General features: G+C 38.9%; 1 protein-coding gene across 2 annotated transcripts in view; it reads right to left on the bottom strand.

Annotated features, from left to right (window-relative positions):
* The window catches only part of LOC121909108 (collagen alpha-1(XI) chain-like), an 88,948-nt gene that overhangs the window by 9,121 nt on the left and 54,186 nt on the right, over positions 1-25,641 (bottom strand). For both annotated transcript variants that reach the window (XM_042429523.1, XM_042429524.1), the window contains 16 exons: positions 24,892-24,981; positions 22,127-22,180; positions 18,220-18,327; positions 18,025-18,132; positions 17,331-17,384; positions 16,746-16,799; positions 12,736-12,843; positions 9,858-9,911; positions 9,260-9,313; positions 9,082-9,135; positions 8,746-8,799; positions 5,500-5,607; positions 5,271-5,324; positions 5,035-5,088; positions 4,616-4,669; positions 1,587-1,640 (listed from right to left, as the gene is read on the bottom strand). In XM_042429523.1, coding sequence (XP_042285457.1) covers positions 1,587-1,640; positions 4,616-4,669; positions 5,035-5,088; positions 5,271-5,324; positions 5,500-5,607; positions 8,746-8,799; positions 9,082-9,135; positions 9,260-9,313; positions 9,858-9,911; positions 12,736-12,843; positions 16,746-16,799; positions 17,331-17,384; positions 18,025-18,132; positions 18,220-18,327; positions 22,127-22,180; positions 24,892-24,981 — 1,116 coding nt within the window. The remainder of the gene's footprint in view (positions 1-1,586; positions 1,641-4,615; positions 4,670-5,034; positions 5,089-5,270; positions 5,325-5,499; positions 5,608-8,745; positions 8,800-9,081; positions 9,136-9,259; positions 9,314-9,857; positions 9,912-12,735; positions 12,844-16,745; positions 16,800-17,330; positions 17,385-18,024; positions 18,133-18,219; positions 18,328-22,126; positions 22,181-24,891; positions 24,982-25,641) is intronic.

The raw sequence follows: 25,641 nt of genomic DNA, 5'->3' as shown, positions 1-25,641 counted from the left end.
CCCTTACTATAGATGGTAATGCACTGACAAGCTATAGGTCGATATCCAACCTTCCATTCATTAGTAAGATAATTGAAAAAGATAGTTTCAGTGCAAATAAATTCCTTTCTCAAAGAAAATAATATCCCTGAGGAATTTCAGTCAGGCTTTAGAGCATACCAGAGCACTGAAACTGCTCTTACTGAAATAATCAGCGATTTTAGACTAAACGCTGATGAAAATTAGGTCTCAATTCTTATCCTCTTAGACCTAAGCACAGCATTTGATACGATTGACCATGATATCCTAATCAATGGTTGGTCTTCTTTAATGGTTGGTCTTTCTGACTGTGTGTTAAACTGGTTCAAAACATACATAAATGGGAGAAAGGTTTGTCAGTCTTGGAGATCCTGTGTCCGAGGAACATGGCAACTGCTTTGAGATTGCACAAGGTCCATTATGCCTTGGAACATTATTATTCTCACTATATATTCTCATTATCATTATTCAGTGGGTTTTATCTTTCATCCTATGTTAAATAATGTTTTTTTAACATGTTTTTATCTTAATGTTATGTCTTTTTTCATGTGAAGCACTTGATGCTTGCAATTTCTTTGTTGTAAAGCACTTTGAGCTGCATTGCTTGTATGAAAGGTGCTATACAAATAAAGTTTATTATTATTATTATTATTATTGTTGTTCTATTGTTTTTCTGATTGATGCTCTCCTACTGTGCAAACACCAGCATCTTGTGGATTTTAACAAAGCAATCAGATTCGCTTATAGCCTCAAGAAACCCCATTTCTTCTCCAGTGAGACTGATTTGTCAATTTTTACAAATATTCAGGATCTGTGGTAAACACATACAATGTACAACTGGGAAGGATTGTAGAGGGAAATAGTTTGAATGGGTGTTGCTTTGTCCTTTAGCTTATCTGCTGGACATCTATCTTCACAGTCATTTTGTTCAATTTGGCTCGGATGCCCCGAGGCAGCAAAGTCTGGCAGCCATTTATGGAAGCAAAGAGAGGCTATTATAATTAGAATTGTATAAGCCACTTAATACTTAATTTTAGAATTTAACCACTACTGTATATTTAATGTTGAAATTTAAATACTGGTTTCAAAAACATACTAAATAGAGATAGAAAAAGTGTCCGGTGGTTTTCCAGTCACTGAACTTCTCTTTCTCAGATCACATGACTGACAGAATATGACCTGATAGGACCGATGTCCAAATGAATTTTTTGACTTGACATGAATTTTGAGCATCTTGAATGTATTTGTTTGAATATTGGATATCTGTGAACCCGAAAACAACAAACAAACAAAACAAAATAAACTGTACAACTTATAATTACCTACTGGAAAATAGAAATTGGAGAATTCAAACCACATACATTCAGATTCAGGTTTTAAAAAATAAATAATTTCAATGCCATAACTTAATTGGTGGTTAAATTACAACATTAATTTACTTAAGATTTGAATTGTTAAGGCATTTCTTTGCTTCCATAACATTAACCAACCTTGATCCCAGCAAAAATCAGATTTACATAATTTGTAAAACACAAATTAATATTGAAGCTAAACAGTTAACAACTTACCTTGGATCCCTTTTCTCCTTGTCTGCCCTCCTGACCTGCTTTACCAGCAGGACCCTGAGAAGAACAACAGTCACATGTAATTATTGTTTTGTACATGAATATACAAATATATCAGAATTATCAAACTAACTAAAGCACCAACAGTTCTTCATGTCAAAACCTTTTCAAAAGAACACAAAATAGGTTATTATTCTGTATACAGGGGTATGAGACGATTAACTGACATTTGCTGACAAGAAGTAGTTATATACATACTAATTGTTCAGCTGATGCATAATCTGACCTTGAATCTTTTTAAAGAGAGAGGGTTATGCAGGGCCAGGCAACATCAGTAAGAGCAAACTGCCCTACATTCTAAACACACTGAGCTAAAAGCACATCAGCATTTTCACCAAACAGCCTCTGGTCAAAACCTTGTAAGTGGGCTGTCATTTACCATTAGAAACCACAATCAAATAGACCAAACAAAAGCCACCGGTCTTCAATGTAGGTTATGAGCCCTGGCAACTGTGTATGTGCATTAGTGGATGTGTGTATGTGTGTATGCGGCCATCCATGTGTGTGTGCACCCGTGCGTGCATGTGTGCTAATGCAGTCAAGCAGCCACATGCATCAATGAGCACCGAACCTGAGTCAATTTCGAAGAGATATTGGGAAAGAGACTAACCTAGAATTACCTTGGTGAAGGATGAAAAATCATATCGCAAAGTCCATTAATATGGACATGGAACTGGGGTCTAATTTGTTCCATAGCCTCTGTCTCCTGGATATTATCCCTTAGAATACAAATTCTGTATTCCAAAAAGTGCTTACCATACCATCATGTTTAAAATGTATAATCAACCTTCCAAGCCTGAATTTTAATTCACACATAATTGTCACATAATTGCCACAGAATTGCTTTGAAAACATGCAAATGAGTGTCCCTAATGCTTAACAAACAAACTTTAACATTTCTGGCAGTGAAGCGCCACCACGGTTAGATATTTTTGTGCACATTTTATCTCATATATTGTTGTCTACCAAGTGATCATCTTCTATCCAACAACGTGCAGGACTGTATCTTCACGCAGGCTCTGTGGTCATGATAAGCTTGAGAAATTAATGTGTTTCAGCCACAACAGACTATTTTAATCACATTTTGAAATCTCTATGCTGAAGAAAACTGTAATAAGGATCTATCCACCATGTGGCTTCACTAACTACTTCCTCTCCATTAATGATCATAGACAGAAAATAAGGGTTTATGTATATTCTCATGACATGCAAGAGTTCTATTGAATATGTATATGGTGTTTACATTAAAGGTATACTATGCAGGATTTGTCAGTTGGTGTTTGTAAACACAGCATTCAACGTTGGCCTCTCCTCCCCGGAGAGAGAGAGAGAGAGAGAGAGAGAGAGACAGCAGCGGTGGTCGAGCGAGCTAGAGAGTGAATGAAGAGAGCGAGCAGCGTTGGCGATAACAAAGCCGTGAATCAGATAAATAAAATGTTATTTTCTGATTGTTTTATGGCGGTTACATTTTAAAGCACAGATAAACACGCTCACATCTCTGCACAACCCTGCGGGAAGGTGCGGCATTGCCAGATTTTATGTGAATGCAGAGCTTCATCCTGCCCGCTGTGGCCTCTCTGCTCAGTCAAGCGGACACGCAGACCTGCAGCTCTTTAGATATCCATGACACAGAGACAGAGAGCAGAGCGGAGCAGAGGAGAGAGACGGAGACAGTGATGTAACACTGCCGCTAGGCTACGAGTCCCGAGTGCATGAGTCTTTACATTGTTTTTTTTTTCAAGGAAAATCCTGCATAGTATACCTTTAAAGGATACAGCTGCTGATATTATGTATTTTTGTTGTTGTCAACAACAAAAACATGAAAAGATCAAAACCAACATTCTATCTCTTAATACTTTGCGGCTTCTCCATCCTGTCTTTGGCTCTTATGCCCAAACCCTTTTATTCCTACTGAAGAGGTAAAATTTTAATAATGTGTCAAGGATATAACGGCTCAATAATTCATAATCGAAACATTACTTAAACAGGAGCAAAAAGTCAGTTTTGTGGGGAGTATTTTCAGCTGCGGTTTTGTGTGTTATGTAGGAAGTGTTTAAACCACTTAGACGGTGTATGTGGGATTGACTCAAAATAAACTACAGTACCCATGTTCTTTGCAATGAAGAACCATGTCACCCAGTGCAACAGTATGGCTCAGTGGTGTGTTATTAATAGTTTTTGGACAACAATGGAGCTGTGTTTCTCAGAGGAATATGATATGTCAGCTTTGACTATAAAGCCAACGCTTGTTAGTAGAATCAATTGTTGGTTTTGGTCTTCTCATGGGATTTGTTGATAATAAGAAAAATATAAAGGAATTATCCTTTAATACATGGAGATGGCAGCAGAGCTGACTGAGAGAGTCACTCTGCAGAGGATAAGTTAGACTTTGCTCAGCAGCATTTTTGCTGAAGTACACAAAATAAGATGAATTGACTTTAAATATCAAAATCTTTTTCCTGTCTTGCCATGACGCACCAGGCTTTCATATGGTACATTAATGACATGCTTTATTGCTAACTGTAAAACATTATTACTGTAATGGAAGGCATAGTCCAAATACTGCGTTAGTGAAATGTAATAATCTCAGCTCAAGTTTGACGTGACAGAAAGGGCATCCAGTGCCAGACATTTATGTGACAACTTAATTTTCCGACATTAGCAGCAGCAGCAGTCAAATTGCCTTCACATTACTGCAAGTCAAATCACAATATGTCAATATTCTCTTACAAGATGATCTGTATCTGCAATTACTGGCTATTCTAGACACTCAGTTAAACTAATGGGCATCATTTCCTGTCACACATGTGTATATTAATATTAATCAAAATCTAAACGTATGATCGTAAACGTGTATCACCCTGCAGTGGGTAATAGCAGCCTGTATGATCATTGTGAATCTAAAAATACAGAACATCTCAAGAGCTTAAAAGAAGTATCATCTCATGCATACTTTCTGGAAATGTACTCACCCTTTTGCCAGGAGGTCCAGGTACTCCAGCCTCACCAGATGGACCTGAAGGGCCCTATATTAGAGTAGATAGAACACTTGAATCCACTTCATGAAAAATGAAGAGTTTTGTTACATATCTCTACATTTGAAAAAGTGATCCACTTTCACAGAATGGGCATGTATCCTCCTCTCACCACATTGTTGCTTCATTGTAAGCATTATCCATTTTGACAGCACTGAAATTAAAATGTATAGTAAACTACAAAGTGTTTTTAATTGAAAATATTCTACATTCTCAGGTTATATTTACATTAAGGTGGGACACCTGCTCTATTCTCCTACATTATTGTTAATGGGAAATTGTTCTTAGTAGCAGAATGTGACTAGCTGATATTCTTCATTTGTTCACTTTCACAATTCAGATGATGTGAGACTTACAGGTTGACCCGCTTCTCCATCATCTCCTTTGTCACCTGGTAAACCGTCAAGACCCTAAACAAAATACACAAATGGAAACATTCAACTTAATTCAAAATATGCAAGTAAAACTTCTATGCAAAATGGGAAAATCAAGAGTGACACATAAAAAAAATGTTAAGTTTTCATCAATGTTATAATAACCTAAATATGATATCACAACATCAGGTTGATTGAAAGATAAATGTTGCACTTACAGCAGCACCAGGCTCACCGGGAGGACCAGGGTCTCCTGGGAAGCCGACAGGACCCTGCAGAGAGATTGAGACACCGAGACGACTGAGCTTGACTCAGATATTTGACATCACGTCAACAACAGCTCTGGTAGCAGACAGCTCGACTGAGAAATATGACACAGTGATGCTGTTGCTGACAGCTCTAATAATGCATAAGTCATGGCTGTGTGTGTCGGTGGAGCTGACATACAGGGTTACCCTTGGGACCATCATCTCCAGGGGGTCCGCGGCCACCGGGGGGTCCAGCAGCTCCTGGTGGGCCGGTTTCTCCCTTCTCACCAGTCTCTCCTCTTGGGCCCTGGGGAAAAATGAATCACAGACTTGTCAACACCACATAAGGGCAATCCATGACACTTTGACAATAGCATGCTAAACTAAGACACAAGACAAATGTGTTGTCAAATCTGTCACTCCAACGGGCATCAAAATGTACACCAAATGGGCTCTAAGACCTCTAAACAGGGCTCTGACAGCAGAAAAAAGAAACAAGAATCGAGCTTCAACAGTAGTTAACAGATAATTTGCTCTTGGGTTTTTAGATTACAGGATGCTTTGATTATACTGATTGGTCTATGTTTAAGGACTCAGACATTGATGAACTCACTGAGACTGTATGCAGTTATATCACATTTTGTGAAGATACTGTCATTCCTAAGAAGCTTGTTAAAAGTGTACCCTAATTACAAGCCATGGGTTACTTAAATCCCTGTAAAATGTGCTAGATAGAAAACATAGGACCTTCCTTAAAGGTAATTAGACAGAAAAAAGAAAGTCAGGGACAGAGATCGGAATGGAAATTAAGAGGGCCAAGTTCCAATATAAAATAAGTTAGAGGAAAATTAAGCGGCAACAATTTGAAGACAGCGCAGGACGGAACAAGGAAATTGACAGGCCAGCAAAAAACTGAAAACAAGCCAGTTAGCATTACAGTCTATGATAGCAACAAAGACCTAGCTGAAGCACTAAATATATTTTTAGTTAGGATTTGATACCCATGACTTTGCAGATGAACTTAGGGAAATATGCAAAGAGTCCTATGAAGTCAAACCAGATGATTGATGCTCATGATGTTAAAGCAGTATTTCAGAAAAATAAGACAAAAAAGAGCCCTGGGACGGATTGTATCACAGGAAGACTGCTTGAGTATTGTTCAGAACAGCTATGTGAAGTGTTCTGTTATATATTTACGATGTCTCTAGAGCAGCAAAGGGTTGAAGAGTTATGGAAGGAGCTCATTGTTGTCTCGGTAGCTAAAAGTGGAACCCCTAAAGAGCTGACTGTATAAACACCTGGCATGAGGACCAGGACCTTCTAGGTGTACCCATATTTTTGGATTTCTCATCTGATTTTAATACTATCCAGCCACATGTTTTAGCTAGGAAATTGCTGATTTATTTTAATCTTGATGTAAATTTTGTGGGCTGGATTGTAGATTTTTTAACATAAGGGTCTCAGAGGGTGAGAGCGAATGGCTTTCTGTCAGAACGACTTCCACTGGCTGTACTTAGGGCTGTGTCCTGTCCCCGTTGCTGTACTTTCTTTACACCAGCGACTGTAGAAGTCATCATGGGAACAGGCATATCCTGAAATTCATCAGCCTGCTCCATAAAGATGAATCTGAGCATGGGCCAGTGGTAGATGAATTTGTCAAATGGTGTGATGAGAACTTTCTCCAATTAAATGCCACAAAGACCGAGGATATGGTCATTGATTTTAAAAGGAAATCATCCCACCCACTATCTCAGACCTTCATCAAAGGAATTGGCATCGAATTTGTAGAACATTATAAATATCATGGAACAGTCACTGATAAAAACCTCGAGTTTGATGTCAGTTTTGATGTCGTCTGTAAGAAGGGACAGCAACTTTTGTAATTCCTTAGGAAATTAAATACTTATAATGTAGATAGGAAAATTATGTCTTTGTTTTACAAGTCATTTATTGAATCTGTTGGTATGGTAACCTGAACATCAAGGACAAAAACCACCTGAGCTATATTGTGATTGTGGCTGACAATCTTTGACCAGCAAGTTCTCTGAGAGGCCAGGTCTTTATTAGACTGCACAAACCACCCCCTTCACTTTGAGTTTGAAACTCTTCCCTCAGGCTGTAGATTTAGAGTTCCCCAGTTCAAGTGCAATAGGAGTAAAAACTCCTTTATTTCCCGTGCAATAATCCTGCTAAATTTGCACATATAATTTAGCATTTTAGAGATTGTTTTGTTGTATTATTGTGTTCTGTATATTGTATGCACAGGAAACATTTTTGTACTTTTTGTTTTTGTACTTTTGTTTTTGGTTTTGTACTTGTGCTGTTTTTGTTTTTTTTATCTTGTGCCCCTGACTGCAAATCAAGTTTCCCATCTGGGATAATAAAGTGACTGAACTGAACTGAACTGGGTTTCTTTTTAAATTCATATTTTGTTCCATTAAATTATTACACTAAAACTCATCATTACAACATCATTTGAACTCTAGTAATAGCAGAAATAGTGTCTTAAAAGTGTTGGCTATGACTCAGAGCAGTTGAAGCATAATTACAAGCAGAGCCTCGTTAGTTGGCCCATTAGAGCAGAGAACCTCACTAGTCGATGCCAGCACAGCACCTCGGAAATTGACCTCGATGTGACGTGCAACACCGGGTCTATCTGTCACTGTAAACAGATACACGGCAGCAGACGGATACGTCAATACAACCTGATGGACTCAGACTCAAGGAGGGTGACTGGTCTGTACCCATAACTATGGTGAGGCCTCCCTGGTCTACACATCCAATGTCTACTACTTAGCCTGAATTGATGGCACTGCTCTGATCTGAGATATTCAACATCAGCATGCATACTGTGAATACTTTATCTTAATTTATACCATTTAAAAGTAAACATCAATGAGGTTATTGTGGGCAAACACAGTATGCTGCATTATGAAACTGATGTGGATCAGTGCAGGTGATGTCCATGTGAATCAGTGTTAAATGAGTTATGAAAAAGGGAACTGCCTGTCAAAACATATTTCTGAAATGTCAAATGACAAAATGTTACTGTAAACAAACTGCATGCTGTTGTGATACTTTATCACACAAAATAACTCATAGAATATTATGACTTTTGCTCTTGCAGCAACACAGTACAGGAGGTTAGATTAATGACACCACCGCAGTGAGGGTGTCCAAATGCAACTGAGCTAATTATCTGCTGACAAGCCCTCAGGTTGCTAGCATTGCTACACATCAGCCTACAGTAATATGGAGGCAAAGTTTAAACAGTCACAGTTAACCAAAGGATGAATAGCACACAAGTATACACTGCTGGTTTGTGTTCATGCTACTTGCTATGTATATTTTATACATAGTTTACACATGTATGAATGGTCAGTGCTTTTATTTTTCTGTATAAAAATGCAATCTGAAATGTGATCTGGCATGTTACTGTACTTACTCCGATACCAGGCTCTCCCGGTGGTCCTGGGTTGCCAGCCTCGCCGTTTTCTCCCTGTATGACAGCGAAAATGTTGATTAATATATGAAAATGTAGATTATCATACTGATAGTAAACAAACCCCAACTCTGGTTCTGGTTTGCAATGTATCTTCTACTTTCATTTAAAATACACAAACCTTTTAAAGCTATATGTAGTAGTACAAAATTATAGTGTTCCTCAGAGGCAGACAGAGAAACTACTTCTGGGACAAAACATACCAAAGAAAAGGAATGGAAGTATTTTTGGAAGCTGAAAGAACTTATCAAGTATGTACAAAATGATATGGATGTGTACCTTCTCACCAACGCCTCCCATTGCACCAATACCACCTGGAGGACCTTGAGCTCCCTGTAGACAAATCACAGAGTCATCAGTTAGGGACTATCCAATCAAAAAATGTAATGTTGACCATACTGAGCAATACTGAAGCCTTGTCAAACAGAAAAGAGTGAAAACAAACAATTATACTTACATTGGCTCCACTAGAACCCTGAGGACCTCTGGGGCCAGCAGGACCAGGTGGACCCTGTCGACATAGAAGTTATGTTCAGTATAGTGCAGTGTTACAGGCTTTCTTAACACGTTGCAGGGAGCAAATTAAATGAACGATGCACTTTTAACTATAAAAAATACATTGTAAATATTCACCAACTGCTATCATGTTGATTTCACCTGTGTATGACAGTACAACACAGAATATGTTTGATCATATGGGAGGTAAGAAAATCAGTCCCCCATACAAAATTTGGACGTAATACTCATTTCTGCCAACTATTGAACTCGCCTCTAAGTGCTATATTGAGAACACTTTTGTTGTAGTCTAACTATAGTGAAAATTTTCTGAATTATTGTAGAAAAAACAAAAAAAGGTTTCACTAGCTAAAATGTTTGTGTCAATAAATCATCCAAAGACTTCAAATACATCTGCCAAGTGGCTGGTGGAGTTGCCAAACTAAACCACCAGCTAAAACTTCAGAACAATCAGCACAATTTCCCACCTCACTGGCTTGTACGTGAAAACAATGTGAATCACTGTAACACAGAAAAGTCACAGAGAGAGCTACACTCACCATTGCTCCGACATCTCCATTCTCTCCCTTCTCACCAGGAGGGCCGGGCAAACCCTAGGAAGAAGGCAAATATTCTTTAGAACAAAGAAAAAGGTCATGTGAGGCACCACATGAGACAAAACTGCGCATTAGAAAATATACTGACAGGAGCATTAATACATTTTTGCTGCTCATTAACAGGTACTTTCGGATGATGTGTATTGAATAGTGGGCTTTAGGATGTGATGTGATGGAGAATGCATTAATACAACCAGAACCCCTGAGTGTAAACACACAATTAGTCAAAAAGGATGCCTATTGTAATTAAAGGGTATGGGAGGCTTGGGTATAATCAGCCTGTGTAAATTACAGGATGGAAGCTCCATCCATCTACGTCCACCGTAAAGTGGAAACAAAGGGGACAGCGCAGGCAGTGCGTATTATCCAGTTCTGGGATTCAATCATGCTTGACTAAAACAGTCTGAATACAACTTGGGAAGGTCTATCTGCAATGAAAATGAAGGAGCTCTCACTCACTATTGTTGCTTATTGTCTATCTGCATAATTGCCGTTATTATTTGTTGTGTTAGTTAAACTTGGATGATGGAGCATGCATAATCAATAGGTGGGTGGAAAGCGGCGGTAATGATAAGTTACCGTAAAGCCAAAATGACACGAATATCGATCATTGCAATCACATATGTGTAGTTTCAGCCCATTTCATTGATTTACTGTACCTTTGCAAAGGCAGAGAAGGCTAATTTATAACAGATCCTGTCTGGGACTTAAGCATGAGGGTAGTAAGAATGGAAAATAAAGCAACTTTTTTCATAAATAATGTTTGGATGTGACAGGCTCTTGATGAATGATGAGCTTGTTAGGCTTGTTTGTAAAATCTAATGGATTAGAAGGCTGTAAAGAAGAGGTGTATTATGAATAGCATTAACATATGGCACATAAACACACACAACTACTCTTCGGCACACATATCTGAGCAAATCAATAAATGTTTACTTATGATTAGGCATTTCCCTCTACCTTTCCACACTAGACTTGAACTATAAGGGCACTCTGGTGTAATCAAATCTGACATTTACTCTCCTCTATGTCCACATCTTAACCTCTTAATCGGAGGAATTCATCCACTCAGTGAGGACTCCAATATTCTACGGCAAACACAGCCCCAAATGATGGGAGACTTTCAAACCGAAGCCATTCATTCCCCATAGTCAAAAATCATTAATGCTACAGATAATTGCATTGAAGAGCTGAGCTCGCAGTGACTGCTGCCATCTATTGAAGGGCAGCTTAGCCAAACATAATTAAAAGAGTGGAGATGGAGTGCATTATGCCCAATTAAAAGCCAATTGCACTTAATAACAACGTTATCTGGCCCTATTGACCAGCGGGGCTTCGCGCTAATTTCATCCTCAGTGAGTCCTTGGATAATTGACTTTGAGATATTCTAAAGTGTGCCGTTTCTTTATTCATTGCCACCAAAGCAAGTTTCTTCAACTTCAGCTTATTGGCCTAAATGATCCAATGCTTTGCCCTTTTGCTCCTCTTTCACTCTGTTGCAGTTTTGAATCAAAGAAAGTTGAATAGAGCAAAGTAGAAAGCGACAGTAGAAAAGCTTAGACTTAATCTTAGTGTTACATCCTTATTGGACAAATTTTCTTTATGCCAAAGATCTGGTAAAAACAAACATACAAACATACGATTAGTATGTTGTAACTCCTACTGAACACCAACAATAATAGCACTGTAAATACTAAAACATAGCGTAGAAGTAGCACAAGAAGGGGTCATCAAGTCAGTGAACTGACTCAGTAATGTCAGGTACACAGAAAATTCTACCTAAACTTTGCTAACATTAGCAAATATAAGCCACCATAACCTGCTGGTCATACCAGAACAAGAAAGGTTGCATCATTGAATTAGTGCACTGAATAATTGTATAAATTATCATTTAAACTTTTCATTTGTAAGATGAAGAATGTGTTATTTCTTCTTTCAGAGATACACAATCACATTTAAATGAGAAAAATGCTTGCTATTCTCTGTGCATGATTTCAAGAAAAACGTTTGCATGAATTGATTAACCAATAAAAATTAAAAATAAGATAAATAGCTGCAGACCAACGTGTGTTAAGGAGGAAAATAAAACTGCTGGTCATTTATCAATAAAATATTACACAAAGCAATTTTGTCCAGCCATGTGTCCAAGCAGCCTTGAACAAATCACTGACTGCCTGACTGATTCAGAGGTGCCCATCTGCTCTAAATGCATATGTGTATTGTAATATGTGTATTATGTGACATATTTGCAAAGGATAAATGCATATGTACTATAGATGGATGAAAATACCTAAACAAATACAGGCTACCGAAGCAGCTGGTCTCTTATTTAGACCTGGGAGCACTGCAGGGGAGAGGTTTACTGCATGATAATGATGTACTCTGAGTGGAAAACCAATGGCAGTCTCCCCCAACCATTAACACCACGGCAAAATGCCAAATGCAAAATGTTAGCAATGGTGATGGATTTTTAGCACTGTCTATGCTAAGGAAAAGTCCTTGAGGGGAAAAAAGCATTATTTGCCCAGGAGCAATACAAAGTGTTATTAGGAGCTGAGGCTGCATTAATAAATTATGTTCTGTTTTGATGTAATGTAAATGATGAAAGGAGAGATGAAATGTTGTCGTTTTAAGGGGTGTGGAGGAACTAATTCTGCTCCGGCTGGCTTTGACAGAGGAAAAGTGATGTGTATACCTATGAGGCTGCGTTCAACATGATCAGATTGTCATGTGTTCAGAGAATGGAAGAAAGAGAATCAACACGTGCATCTGTAGGCATCTGTGCAAAGTGTGTGTGTGAGCAGATTTGGTATAAACTTACCTGCAGTCCTATGGGTCCTGGTAGACCGGGGAATCCTCTGGGTCCTTCATCTCCTTTCTGGCCAAACATACCCTGCTGTCCTCTTGGTCCAGGCTCACCGTCGCTACCCTGTGGGAGGTCAAAGTTCATTAAATCCAAACATCTTCATTCTGATCCCCATTAACCGGAGCTTCAGTGAACGCTTGTCCACAAACATTCATATCTACGTGGATTTTCTCTTATGGGATTTCTTTACCCTCTTAATCCTTTTCAAGGTTATGGAGTATATCCAGGCTCATATGGTAGACGGTGGGTCGATGCCCATATTCAAACACAGATTAGGATGGACGGTTACCTTAAAGCTTTTTCTGAAGGTCATTTTATGGCAATTCATCCATCCATCAATTCACTACACCCACATATTTGCGCTCAGGGTCATGAGGGGCTGGAGCTTTTCCCAGCATGCACCCCGAATAGGTCAACAATGTATTTCAAGGCTAACTCATAAGCAGACATTCACAGGCCATTTAGAGTTTTGGCACATTTCACTGTGTAGTGATAACAGAGTTCAGAGTCGATGTGAAAGTCTTTTGAATGGGACAGCACTTTGAGCATTCAGAGGAAAAATTTATGGAAGACATTTAAACTAAAAACCGAAAAGGATCAAGGGTGAGATTACATCCATTTTTATCACGGAGCAACAGTTTTAGCCACTGAGCCACATACTGCTGGGCTACCCGGGAAAATAGCAGCCTGTCTACCAAAGCTTCTCATCTGGAAACATAAGCTACAGTACAGTATAGCCACAGGGTTATGGTAAACAGTGTATGTGAAAGATGCTGACTTCATCTGTGAAGTCAGATGTGCACAGGGCAACAGAGGATAGAAAGGGGAGACTACAGGGAAGCAGTGAAGTGCTGACAAACTGTGAGTTTTCAGTTCAAACGCATGTCAGCACTTGAAAGTGCTTGTGGAGCTCTGGCTAAGCCCTGGGACATGAAGGCAGCCTCGGGCGCTCGTACTAAATGCAAAACAATTTAGAGGGAAATGTTAGGTGATTACAGGTAGCGTGAGTACAGATTTGGACTGAAGACTCTTTGACAAGGTGGGCTAAAGTTTAGAAGGACTTATACGTAAAAAAGTCACAAATCTGAATGCCCAAACTGCTGCTTTGGGAAATCAGCATCAGTGATGTGATTTGATGTAGAGTGCTTGAATTTAGCTCCCGCATAATTTGTCATCCAAAGTAAATGCTCAGAATGTAAGACTATAATCTCCAGAAATGACTGACCTTATTCTAAAAATTTTCACATATTCTGAAATACTGAAATAAATCTCTAAGAGAGAAGCAATTGCAAAAATGTATGCATTCAACTCATGCTGAAGTTCTCTATAGAAAAAAGCTTCTGTCAGGGCTTTAAAGGAACAGTTTTTGGAAACTCTGTTAGGAAATATGCTTATTTCCTGTCTCGTCAAGAGAAAATTGATACCACCCTAATGTCCGTATGGTAAATATGAAACTACAGCCAGCGGCAATTTAGCTTAGCTTAGCACAAAGAGTGGACACAGGAAGAAATAACTATCCTGACTTTCTCTCAAGGAAAAAAAAAAGCCTACCAACTAGAACCTGTACAAAACGTGTAGTGTCACACATTGTGGTTTCAGGTAAGGTTATGTGCTGATCTATTTCTTCGCTAGGTGCAGTAACTTCCTGGAGTCTTTGCTGCTTGTCTGGCAACCTCACAGTAATAACAAGACTCCAGGTACATGGATTGACCTTTTTACTGTTTCTCCTGTGTCTAGTCTTTGTGCTAAACTAAGCTAATCTGCTGCTGGCTGTAGCTGCATATTTACTGTACAGGCATGAGAGTGGTATTGATTTTCTCATCCAACGCTTGGCAAAAAAGCAAATATGTGTATTTCCTAAAATGTTAAACTATTCATTTAATCATTATAAGTCAATGTAGAGCACTAAATGTGCTATAAACAACTGTGAGTCTTTAGTTTGAGACTTGAGAATTTTTGTATGGGCCCATCTGAAATATACATATAGCTGATGTAACTGAATGAGATAAGATTTAGCAAAGGCACTTGTATTTTATTGTACCTATGGGGATGAGAGATGCCTTAAGGCACCACACAGGCAGGTGTAAGTTATAAGTCACCTGAAGTGTATTTTGTTCAGATTGACCACTAAACAAATGTAAGTGGCAATTTCAGGATTTTTCTTTGCCAGATTTCATATTTTAAAAAGTTCTTCTCCAACAACACGGTCTTCTTATTAGATATTACTAAACACAAAAACACATTTGACTTGTAGAGGGGATGTGTACCACATCCTGATGAAGCTCAATAGTGCTGCTATAGAGTGTTTCATTCCAACAGTTTGCATCTTGAAGACAATAGCACTGGTGACTGAGCTGTTGTAAACATCGTTAAGCCTTAGTTGAAAAGGAAATTGGATCATTCATTTCCCCTACAAACACCAGCAATTTTCCTGCATTTAGAGGTGGGGTAGATATAGTCAAAATTGATAACAGCATTAGGACGTTCAATAATAAAGAGAAAGCAGACAATGTTGAAACTACACAGCATGACTCAGAACTCTGTTATGAAGGTATGAATACACATGAGCAGACTGACTCACCAGGACAAACAACTGTTAAATAATTTGTTATTCAGCTTGGGTGCACTACCTGCTCACGGCAATCCGTCTCACCAGGTCTATTCTAGCCCCCACGGAGCCCTGCAGATGCTGAATTTTTGCTAGAATGGTTGTTAAGGCCTGATAATTTACAGCAATGAGCTGTTAGTTGCCCTCAGGCCATCAGCTATTGTAGAAACAGGACTTTTCCTGTTGTGTTAATGAGATGGATGAGTAGAGGCTGGTCCGCAGCATACAAGGCAGTATTTTCAGCTATGTCTGGTGCCATATGAAGTAAGACATGGAAATGATTGGTGAGTCGGCATATTATTGTGGGTTGTGAGACAGTTTTGAAACTGGAGGGCCACAAGTTTAATCCTATATGTGAATGGCAATGCAATACAAACTCTTAATTGCACTAATTGATTTTTTTGTAATAGTCATGTAACTCATGGCTGGTTGTTAAAAAACTGTCCACTAAAGAACAGGGTGTTAACAGCTGTGATGACATAACTCATTGTGGGGTCCCCTAATACGAATATGTTGCCTCAAGTAAAAGTCGCAATTAAAATAAAATTTGTGTAACATTACAATGATAAAAGGATGGGGATTTTAAGATGAATGGGGACTGCAGCCAAAGGTATTTGGACTGCAGAGGCGGCACTATAAAGTAATACTACTTGCATAATTTGTCCCTGACCTGGCTGGAGGAAGTACTTCATTTCTGTCAATCTGGGGAATAAAATGTTTTCTTAAATCAGGGTATCTCGTTGTCTCCAACTGTGCACCATTAAGAGCCAAGTCTTCCAATCTAGCTCATTTAACTGATTATCACACCATTTGCCAGACAGGGTGAAGTAAAAATAAATCAGTGAAAATCTGCATCGAGTGCACATTTCTCTTAATGGAACATGGTTGGAAACTATTGGATAACAGGTGGCAGTCTGTAGAACCAGACATTTATGATATAAAGATCTTCCCACACACTTTCGGTCCTTTTCCAATTTCTGTTTTGAAGAATCACTGTCTTAATGAGGCCTTGAATTGGTGTAAATATTTCAAACTTGGTTTGTTATTTCATTGTTCTGACCCACAACAATGGTAACTAGGTAACCAGGGGCCAGCTAACATTAGGAGAACACACACAATTTAAGGCATCTGAAATGCTGAAAACAGAATTTTTAAAAATTCAATATCCGACAAATCAATGTTGGATACCTTTTTAAAAAGGTGAAATAATAGTTGGAGGAAATATTGGTGTACAAGGGGGTCATTTGCGGGACTCTTTTCATTTCATGTTTTATTCCTCAGTATGACAACCATTAATAAAAGTGGGCTGAGAGTGTATGATTATACTTCAAGGATGGCCAGAGGAAGTGATACTCACAGCTGGACCAGGAGCTCCGACCACACCCTGAAGACCGCTTGGGCCTGGTGGACCCTGAAAGTACAGGGAACAAAGAGATATGCAGTCTGAGACAAGAAATACCTGCAGTTTCCATTTACACGAGGGAACAATAGAAGTTAATGAAATCAATTGCATGCTGAGGCATCCTCATACAGACTGTCTAAATGGAGGAATGCCATTTATATAGGCAAGGAAAATACATTGCAATATTTAATTCAATTATTTCACATTGACCCAATTATGTCTGTGATGACTGAAACCAAAGTCCATTGAAATATAAATGTTATAGACAACATAGAGAACAGACATTTTTATTAAAAACTAAGTAATCATTTAAGAAACATAACAACACTTCAGTTAATATTTTATATTCTGCAGATTGTTAAGGGCAAGATAACTTTAGATGAGTCAATGCCAACAAATAACCTGTGTTCTTTGATTTATTCAGTTAATTTGAGAATTCAGTGTTCTTTGCTTAATTTGTAAGGATAATTATGTAAAACCCATTGCCTTATGCAAAAAGAGATACATTTGAAGTAACAGAGAAAGAAAACAAAGACTTACAAGTTCACCCTTGTCTCCTTTGCTTCCCTTCTGTCCAGGTCCGCCAACCTCTCCCTGTGGTGCAATACATACAGCAGAGCTCACATCTCTCATCTCCATCTTAAAACATTTAGTCAAAGTCCAATATCTTAAAGTGTCACATTTGCCACGATTGAGCAGTAAATATTTCTCAAGAGATTCTAATTTGATTGGCCCAAAAGGACCTTGGGCGGGTGTTTGCTATTAATTGATTGGCTCCCTGTCTATCCCCATCGGCACTATGATTGACAAAATGGTGTGATAGGAGACATGACTGAGATCGGAGAGGTGTTGTAATGTTTTAATGCACCCAGTGTGTACTTATTTAGTTTACTGAGTGCAACAATCCACTGTACCACTAATAATATCTTCTGTCATTGCAGGCTTGAGGCCAAACAGAGTAACTGAAAAAGAACCTTGTTTGTTTATATGTTTTAAATACTGTGTTTTCTATATATATATATACTGATTATTATGACATGCCTGTTTGTATGACATTGGAATACATGTTTTTTTGTGACAACAATGCAGCAGCCTGAAATAGCCGTGGTCTGTCATAAGTGATTACAATGATAGTGCAGAAATACTAAAGACCAAATGCAGTATTATGCATGCTTTTGTTGTGTTTGAACAGTATGTCATTCTCCGAGGTAGATATTTAGATAGATTTACCCACCTTGTCACCGTCCTCTCCAGGGGGACCCTGAGGACCAGCGGGGCCAGGAAGACCAACAGGACCTTGAATGCCATCACGGCCTGCGGGACCCATGGGACCTTTCTCTCCCTAAACACAACACGGATCACAGTCATCAGGAAGTGTTGCTTCACTGGCAATCAAATCATTCTTTTCCTCAAACTTTACGATACTCACAGGAGCTCCCTTTTCTCCAGCAGGGCCGGGTGGTCCTTGGGGGCCATTGCGACCTGTCAGACCAATGGGACCACCAGGGCCGGCAGCACCTCTTTCTCCAGGAGAACCCTGTCACCAATGAACAAAGACCCATTAGTCATTGCTGCATTATGTGGTACTAACCAGAAAGGTCAATTTTTTACAGAAAAATGTGTGACAGCCACAGAGAGTGTGCTTGAATCAACTTAAAAAAAATCTTTTCTTTTAAAATCTGAGTTCATTAGAAAGATCGCCCTAATCAAGAAATTCTCAAGGAATACTTGTTTAAGAAACTATAGCCACTTTTATGTGAAGTATCCTTAATACAGTTGAATGGATAAGTCTCATTGTTTTCATTTTTTTTACCAATTTCCACAGAAAAATACAAAGACCTTCACGTTTATTTTATGTGCCCAGGCAACCATAAATATTTCTCTCTATACAAAGACATAATTCACTGAGGTCTAATGTCTTTAGCAATGAGCACATTAGAATATCTAGAATATGATTTTAATTTGGTTTTTATTTTGACATGTTTTTTATTTAACTGCTTTAAGGGGCTATAACAAGAAGAGTGCACTCAGTAGAGTGCAGATCTCTGCCAAGTGTGTAAGTTTTATATAAATGTATCCATAGTTTTTTAAGTTTTTGTATAGTAGAGTCTCAGTTTTCTTGAAGATGCATAGAATAGTGTAATTTTATTGTGACCGAACACCCTGGGTTTGCCTAACTGTAGAAACTTAATAAGGAAACAATAAACAGGACGATAAGTCCAAACTTCTAAGTATAAACATTGTTATTTATTTAGAACATTTTGTTGTAACACACCACACAAGATAAAACCCCTCCCTTCCTCCCTCTCTCCTCCCAAACAAAGAACAGTTGAATCTCCCTCAATTGAGCCTCTTGGCTCTCTTACAGTCAAGATGGTGGCGAAGATAACAAAAATGGGATTGATTCATCTCATATCATGCCTAACTTTAGTCGATCATAACATATTGGGAATGAAATTAATCCGCAGATGCTCTGGTTCAAGATGAGACCAAACTTTTCGATAGATGTCAGTTTTGACCCACAACAGAGGTCAAAATGAGGCCAGCAGCAGACTTGTTTTTAGCCTAGCCAATTGCCGGGAAAGAATTTTGCAATGTCGTAATGTATATCGTAAAATGGCGAGGACTGATGAAAACACAGAAGTCCAAGTTTTACTATAGGCTCATAAAGAGATTGTTAAACACCACAACTGTGAGAGGTCCTTGAGCATGCAGTCATAAATGTGCACAACAAATATTAGGCTGTTGGGTCCAGTAGTATGAAAGATTAACTGCAGACAGATACACACAGACTCATGGACACACAGACACAAGAACACACACGACCAAATGCTTATGCCTGGTGGAGATAATCATGTAACCTATGGCTTAACTTAAATGAATTATAAACTGTTAACAATAAGTATTTTGACCCTGCTGTCAGCTTCAATGATGAGAGCACCTGTGGTGATGAGCAAGCTCTTATCTAGCAATAGTAATAATAGGACTCAGCTGCTTTCAGGGACTTTCCTCTGCCAAGACCTTATGCAAGGTCTTGCCATTCTTCCCACACCAGTGTGTCTTATTATTATGCTCTTTACTGTGCCCAGGTGGATGCTCATCGCTGTGTAGGTGGCCCAAATCACTTAATCTGTGATTACATCTTTGATCAGCAGGTCATTACAGCATCCTCCTACCCAGGGAAGGTCTCAGGCTGCTTTCGAATAAAACACATGTATGTGTACAAGCCAAAGATTCACCCTGATGCACACACACACACACACACACACACACACACACACACACACACACACACACACACACACACACACACACTGATTCAGCTGCTGATGTGAGCTGCCACCTGGCACTCATATGCCTGGCCCATTTCATGACAGACATTGCCTGTGACACACACAGCTCCAAACTGTCATCCAAAGCCTGCCAACCTGCCCGCCAGGACACACACACACACACACACACACACGAACACTCACACACATACACACTCACACACGTTTCTTTGACTCATAACATCACATTCTTTCTCTCTGTTTCCCTCCCTTTCATTTCATCCATGTTTTTCTCCCACATATGACTCTCTGGCTAGAAATCAAAACTTCAACACAAAAACATTCAGACACACATCCAAAGTTTGTGACTCAACTCATCGCATTCATCCTTTCTGTTTTTGTTTTTTTTTTTCTCTGTGCTGTTCTTTTTGGCTTGCCTCTTTCAAACACACACATGAAACAGCAATACACACATACAGCACTCACAGACTTTCCCACAGCACAACAGCAGCTCAATCTCTGGCAGGAAATCGATGGAGGAAAATATCAGATCTCTTGTGTGCGTGGGCATTGCACACCGGTCTCTTTTTCAAGGAGTTTTTCAAACACTACCAAAATGGTCTATCACATGTTTTCAGCCAATGACTCACTTTCAAGCCAATTTAAGAAAACTATCTCATTTCGCAGTGGAAATGGTTTCACTCATTCAGAGAATGCCCCTTCTTCTTGCTTTCATCATCTTTTCATCCGTGCTCTGCATATCCGCTGTCATCTAATCTGGTGTTGCTCTGTCGCTGGTGAGCAGGGGCAATTATCGGGAGCCCGCGTTTAACGCTTGAACAAAATGTCAGACAGTTCAAAGCTGCCTGTCAGTCAGCTTTCTGTACAGATTCACCGCTGGAGCTCCTGAGGCTTTTCATTGCATATATCGCTAACTGAGAGGCTCAGAGACAAAGGGAAGAAAAAATTGTCCCACTTATTTATGGATTACCCTGCCACTCCTGCTCCCTTTTAGGGTCCCAAACTATGTCAGAGGAAGTCGATTTGACACAGTACAGTATATGAATGCAGCTATAATATTGAAGAGGATGTCCTTTAGTGTGGTTAAAGGTGAATCAGTGATGCAGGAGATGCGACACAAGTACCCATAATCACAGAGAAAAACATCCTAAATGTATTACGTGTGATATCAATTAACTAAAAAGTTTCCCTTAAAGTGGTGCTCAAACATTTTTTTTTTTTTTGTGAAAGTGAAAACAACTCACAAACTTCCTCCTTCTCTGCCACAACAGTTGCTATAGCACCCACTAAATGTGAGTGGAAAACATCGCAGACCAATCTTGTTACTGGAATGAAACTAGTTGTTGTTCAATTAGGCAATTAAGCAATGATTAAGCCATGCTTCAAACTGATGTTGTTCAGCTCTCTTGTTAACTTCATACCTAAGAATTTCTCTTGGCTGCTCCAAAAACATCATAAATCAAGCTGCATATTGCTTTTTCCAACACTGAGACACACATTCATAAGCTCCTTATTTTAAACATTACAAAATTGAAATGTTCATCTTCTGCTGAGCAATACAACAGTGGAACAACACCAAATTCAGTAAATCTCAGTTTAAGAGAGGATTTCATTTAGAAGAAACGTGTGATTATAAATCTGCATATTCACTATCTTCACACATGGAAACATAAATCCAAACAAAATGAAAAATAAGGCTGAAATAAGTGTATAGAAATCTTAACCTTAATTAATAAATGGGGTTGCAAAGGTTACCATAGAAGAGATTTTTCTTTATATGTCATCTTTTGCAAACATTTCTGATTAATTCATACTGAATAAAATATTATTTTGTGTATTATTATTATTATTATTATTATTATTGTTCAGTTATACTACTCTACCATCCCTTACACTGCAGTTTGCATTGTGTGTGCTGCTGAATGACTGGAGAGTGGAGCTGCGCACAGCATGTGCAACTCCATTCTCCAAAAGCACAAGTCACTTTTCACTGCAATCTCTGTGGCAGGAGAGATGGGGTAACCATAGTAACGGGCTACTTACGATGGGGCCAGGGGGACCCTGAGGCCCTTCTCCTCCCTTTAAGCCAGCTGGACCCTGAAAGCAGAGGAGAAGAGAGGGTTAGATCTTGTTCACTGCAGGCCGCCGTTCAATGCCATTGAAAGAGCAGTAATCACAGCTGTCAAATAGGCCTTTAAATGTTACTGTGTGCGTGTATGTGTGTGCATGTGTGTGTGTGTGTATACCTGTGTATGAGAAGGCTTAGAAAAGAAAGGCATACAATAACTAGTGATTTGGGAAAGAAATGTGATGCATATACAGTATTCTATCAAGCAGTGCTAATATCTGTTTTTATATATTAGTAATGGTGTCAAGTTGGTCCACTTCTTTGTTTTGACTCTTAAGTTAAATTTTCTGAATCTACTGTGTATTGCATCTGCCACATTTACTGTATTATTCTATGTACATGAAAGCATAGAGCAAACATGCTTAATTTTTCATTTAATTACATTCAATATCTACATGTAATAAGCACCCAATTTACAGAGGCAGCAGCTTCATCTTCCTTATAAAAACACATATATTCTCACTTACTAGTAGTAATATTCTAGTCTAATCTAGTATATTAAATCACAATTGGCTTCAAAAGTAGTTGTGATGTCACAAAATCATGGCTGTAGGTGGCTCTTTAAGCAATCAGACTATCCCAGCTGCATCCTGTGAATGAGCTGAGTAGGCGGGAGTTCAGTGGTGTGATTTGTCTAAAATCACCAAACTCAGAAAAGAAATGATAACGACGGATGGTGCACAGAAATACTCATTCATGAAGGAGCAAAATACCAAAACATTTACTTAGGCTGCAGTTCAACTTTACCAGAGAAATATTGGCTATTACTTAATGAATTATGAATAGCCTGTTATGTAGGCATATTTATATTATTGATGCAAAAGGAGTCATTAAATGATCTTCAAACAAAATGAAAAAGTGAAGGAATGACAAGGCCAAGGAGTTCAGGTATAGTCTATCTATTTCTGGACATCTGTCATCGCCTTGAGATCCCGGCCCTTGAATGGCAATGCCTGTGCTGAATCATAGCACCAGGAGAGGCTGAGACTGCATATGGAAAACACAGTTCACCAGAGGCAGTAAAGACTTTCATTATAATAACTAATTTACAGGCTCCAACAGAGCCAGGGGGTTGCAGAAGCTGCCAAGCAGGCTCTCCACCTCCCCAGCCTCCGCATTTTACCACACTGCATATAGAAAGCTGGAAGGATCTTTCTTGCCGGACACACAAAAAGATATTTATTGGCTCGTATATCGCTACTTTGCCTTTACTCAAGACAGAGAAATGGGAGGACAGTGTGTCTATGTGTGTGTGTGCGCTCTATGAGAGCATGCCTATCCAAAAAAAACCCAAAAAAACAAATGTGCAACCCAACATTTTGTGTGTGTTTGCTCGCACAATGTGTGCCTCTGTGTGCCTCTGTGTGCCTTCGCTCTCTAAGCAAACAGAATGAGATTAACTTTTATGTTCTTGCTTATACAAAGGGTGTACATGTACATGAATGTTTGTCTCTGTGTGTGACTGGAAAGGATCACTTTAAGACAAGAGTGGGAGGCTGTTTGCTTGTGTACTGTGTGTATGTATGTGTGTGTTTGTGTGTATATGTGCTGCTCTTATGAAGTAAAAGCCATCCCTCTGCACATATGAGACAAACATAACGGTGGCAATAAGTCTGGGCTGTGCTGTCATGCGCTCTCTTAATGGTCAGCCTTGAAATGAGCTTCAGCCACAGTCCCTCAAGCTGATCCTCAGTCAGCCTCTAACAGCGATCCTCTCTCACCTTGAACTTATTCTCACCTACACCCACGTCTTTTGAGAATTAATTTGGGTTACTCAGCAGGCCTTGATGTGATGTAATGTACTCCCAAAGTTTGGGTTTTAATCAGAATCAGAGGACATTGACTCATTCTTCGATTGAAAACAACAAGAACTCCTTAAAGAAAAAGGATCTGCCACTAGTGCAGCTCTAAATCCAGAATCAAAGGATGAGATGTTGCTTATTGTAAACAAATCAAATGCTTTAGTCTTTCTCTCTTTGCTGCTTTTATTTAAGTAAAGGACCTGAATGCTTCTTCCTACTACTGGTGTCCATGTTCATGGTAATGAAGGAACATGTCATGTCACCCAGTGCTACCGGGTGGCTCACTGATGTGCTTTCGACTGATGTGTAAGTCTATGTTACAGAAGAATAAGCTATATCAGGTTTACGATACACAGACAATAATTGTTAGCAGGATCAGTTCATTGTTGGTTTTGGCCTTTTAATAGGATTTATTGATCATAAGAAAAGTATAAAATATCTCTAGGCATACAGTAGTCTGTGTATTTTAATGTCTCTTAAACACAAAGAATACAGCTGCTTTCCAGCTAAATTTGACAGCTGGCCACACTGTTTTTATCAGATGCACTTTAACATCTCAGTATCATTTAACTAAATATGTCCAAATGTTTACATAAAGGTGTCATCCATGCAGATTGGACACAACCTTGCTGTAATAAATGATGATGAAGTACATTAATATTGTTTCTGGCTCAGTCCTTTCTATTAATTCTCTGTAAGCCAACTCTACACCTTTTAGTGAGGTCCGCTGCCAAGGCTGACATTTGGTTTAACAGCAGGTAGTTAGCCTGGTAATTGGGGTTTGGAGCTAAATTCAACAGAGTGTGTGCTCAGGATGTGGGATGACACATTTTTGTGTGCACATGTGAGTGTTAATGTGTGGGTGGTCTGTGTGTTACCATGGCCCCTGGAAGACCTCTTGCCCCCTGGAAGCCCCTCAGGCCTTGAGGCCCTGGCTTTCCACCAGGACCCTGGGGACCTGGATCACCCTACAGAGAGAGAGAAAAAATAACATCCACTTATGTGACATCTGATATATCATCAGGTAATCATTAAACATAGAATTGCTTTAGGTGAAAACAATGACCAAAGCTGAATCTTTGAAAACAACAAAGGAAAGAGAAGAAAAACAATTACAGTGATTGATCTGTTTGATAAAAGCCTAAATTAGACCTTATTATGTGGGAGCAGCAATTGATTAAGAAGTGGCGAAAAAGAAGTTATGTGCCATTTTTTAACAAACAACCATCAAAGGAATAATAAAGACGGGAATACACCAGATATTAAACAAAGGCACCATGTTTAGTTTGTAATTGCTGTACCGCTCTATTATATCACTGTAGTTTTCCTTTAACACTATCTCACCGACATTCCAGACTTTAAAACTGCAAAACCAAGACCCCCTGTCCAGCTCTTCTACAAAAATATGTTCAATCTTTAATCTTTTAAAACCATTCATTTTTAACAATAAGAGTGCTGTTTTATTACAGCAGAAGTAAACTGCATAAAATCTTAAAAAGCTCATAAGAAGTGTTTGTGAAAAGAACAACTCACATTTCTATTAGATGACACTTAAACAGAAACACACTCTTTATAGCACCAAAGACCTTTATCTGACTTAAGATGTTATTACTTCCATTATAATTTAA

The sequence above is a fragment of the Thunnus maccoyii genome, chromosome 12 (assembly GCF_910596095.1).
Source record: "Thunnus maccoyii chromosome 12, fThuMac1.1, whole genome shotgun sequence".
NCBI lineage: Eukaryota > Metazoa > Chordata > Actinopteri > Scombriformes > Scombridae > Thunnus > Thunnus maccoyii.
Note: the sequence above shows the minus strand (reverse complement) of the source record. Positions and strands in the feature narration are given on the sequence as shown.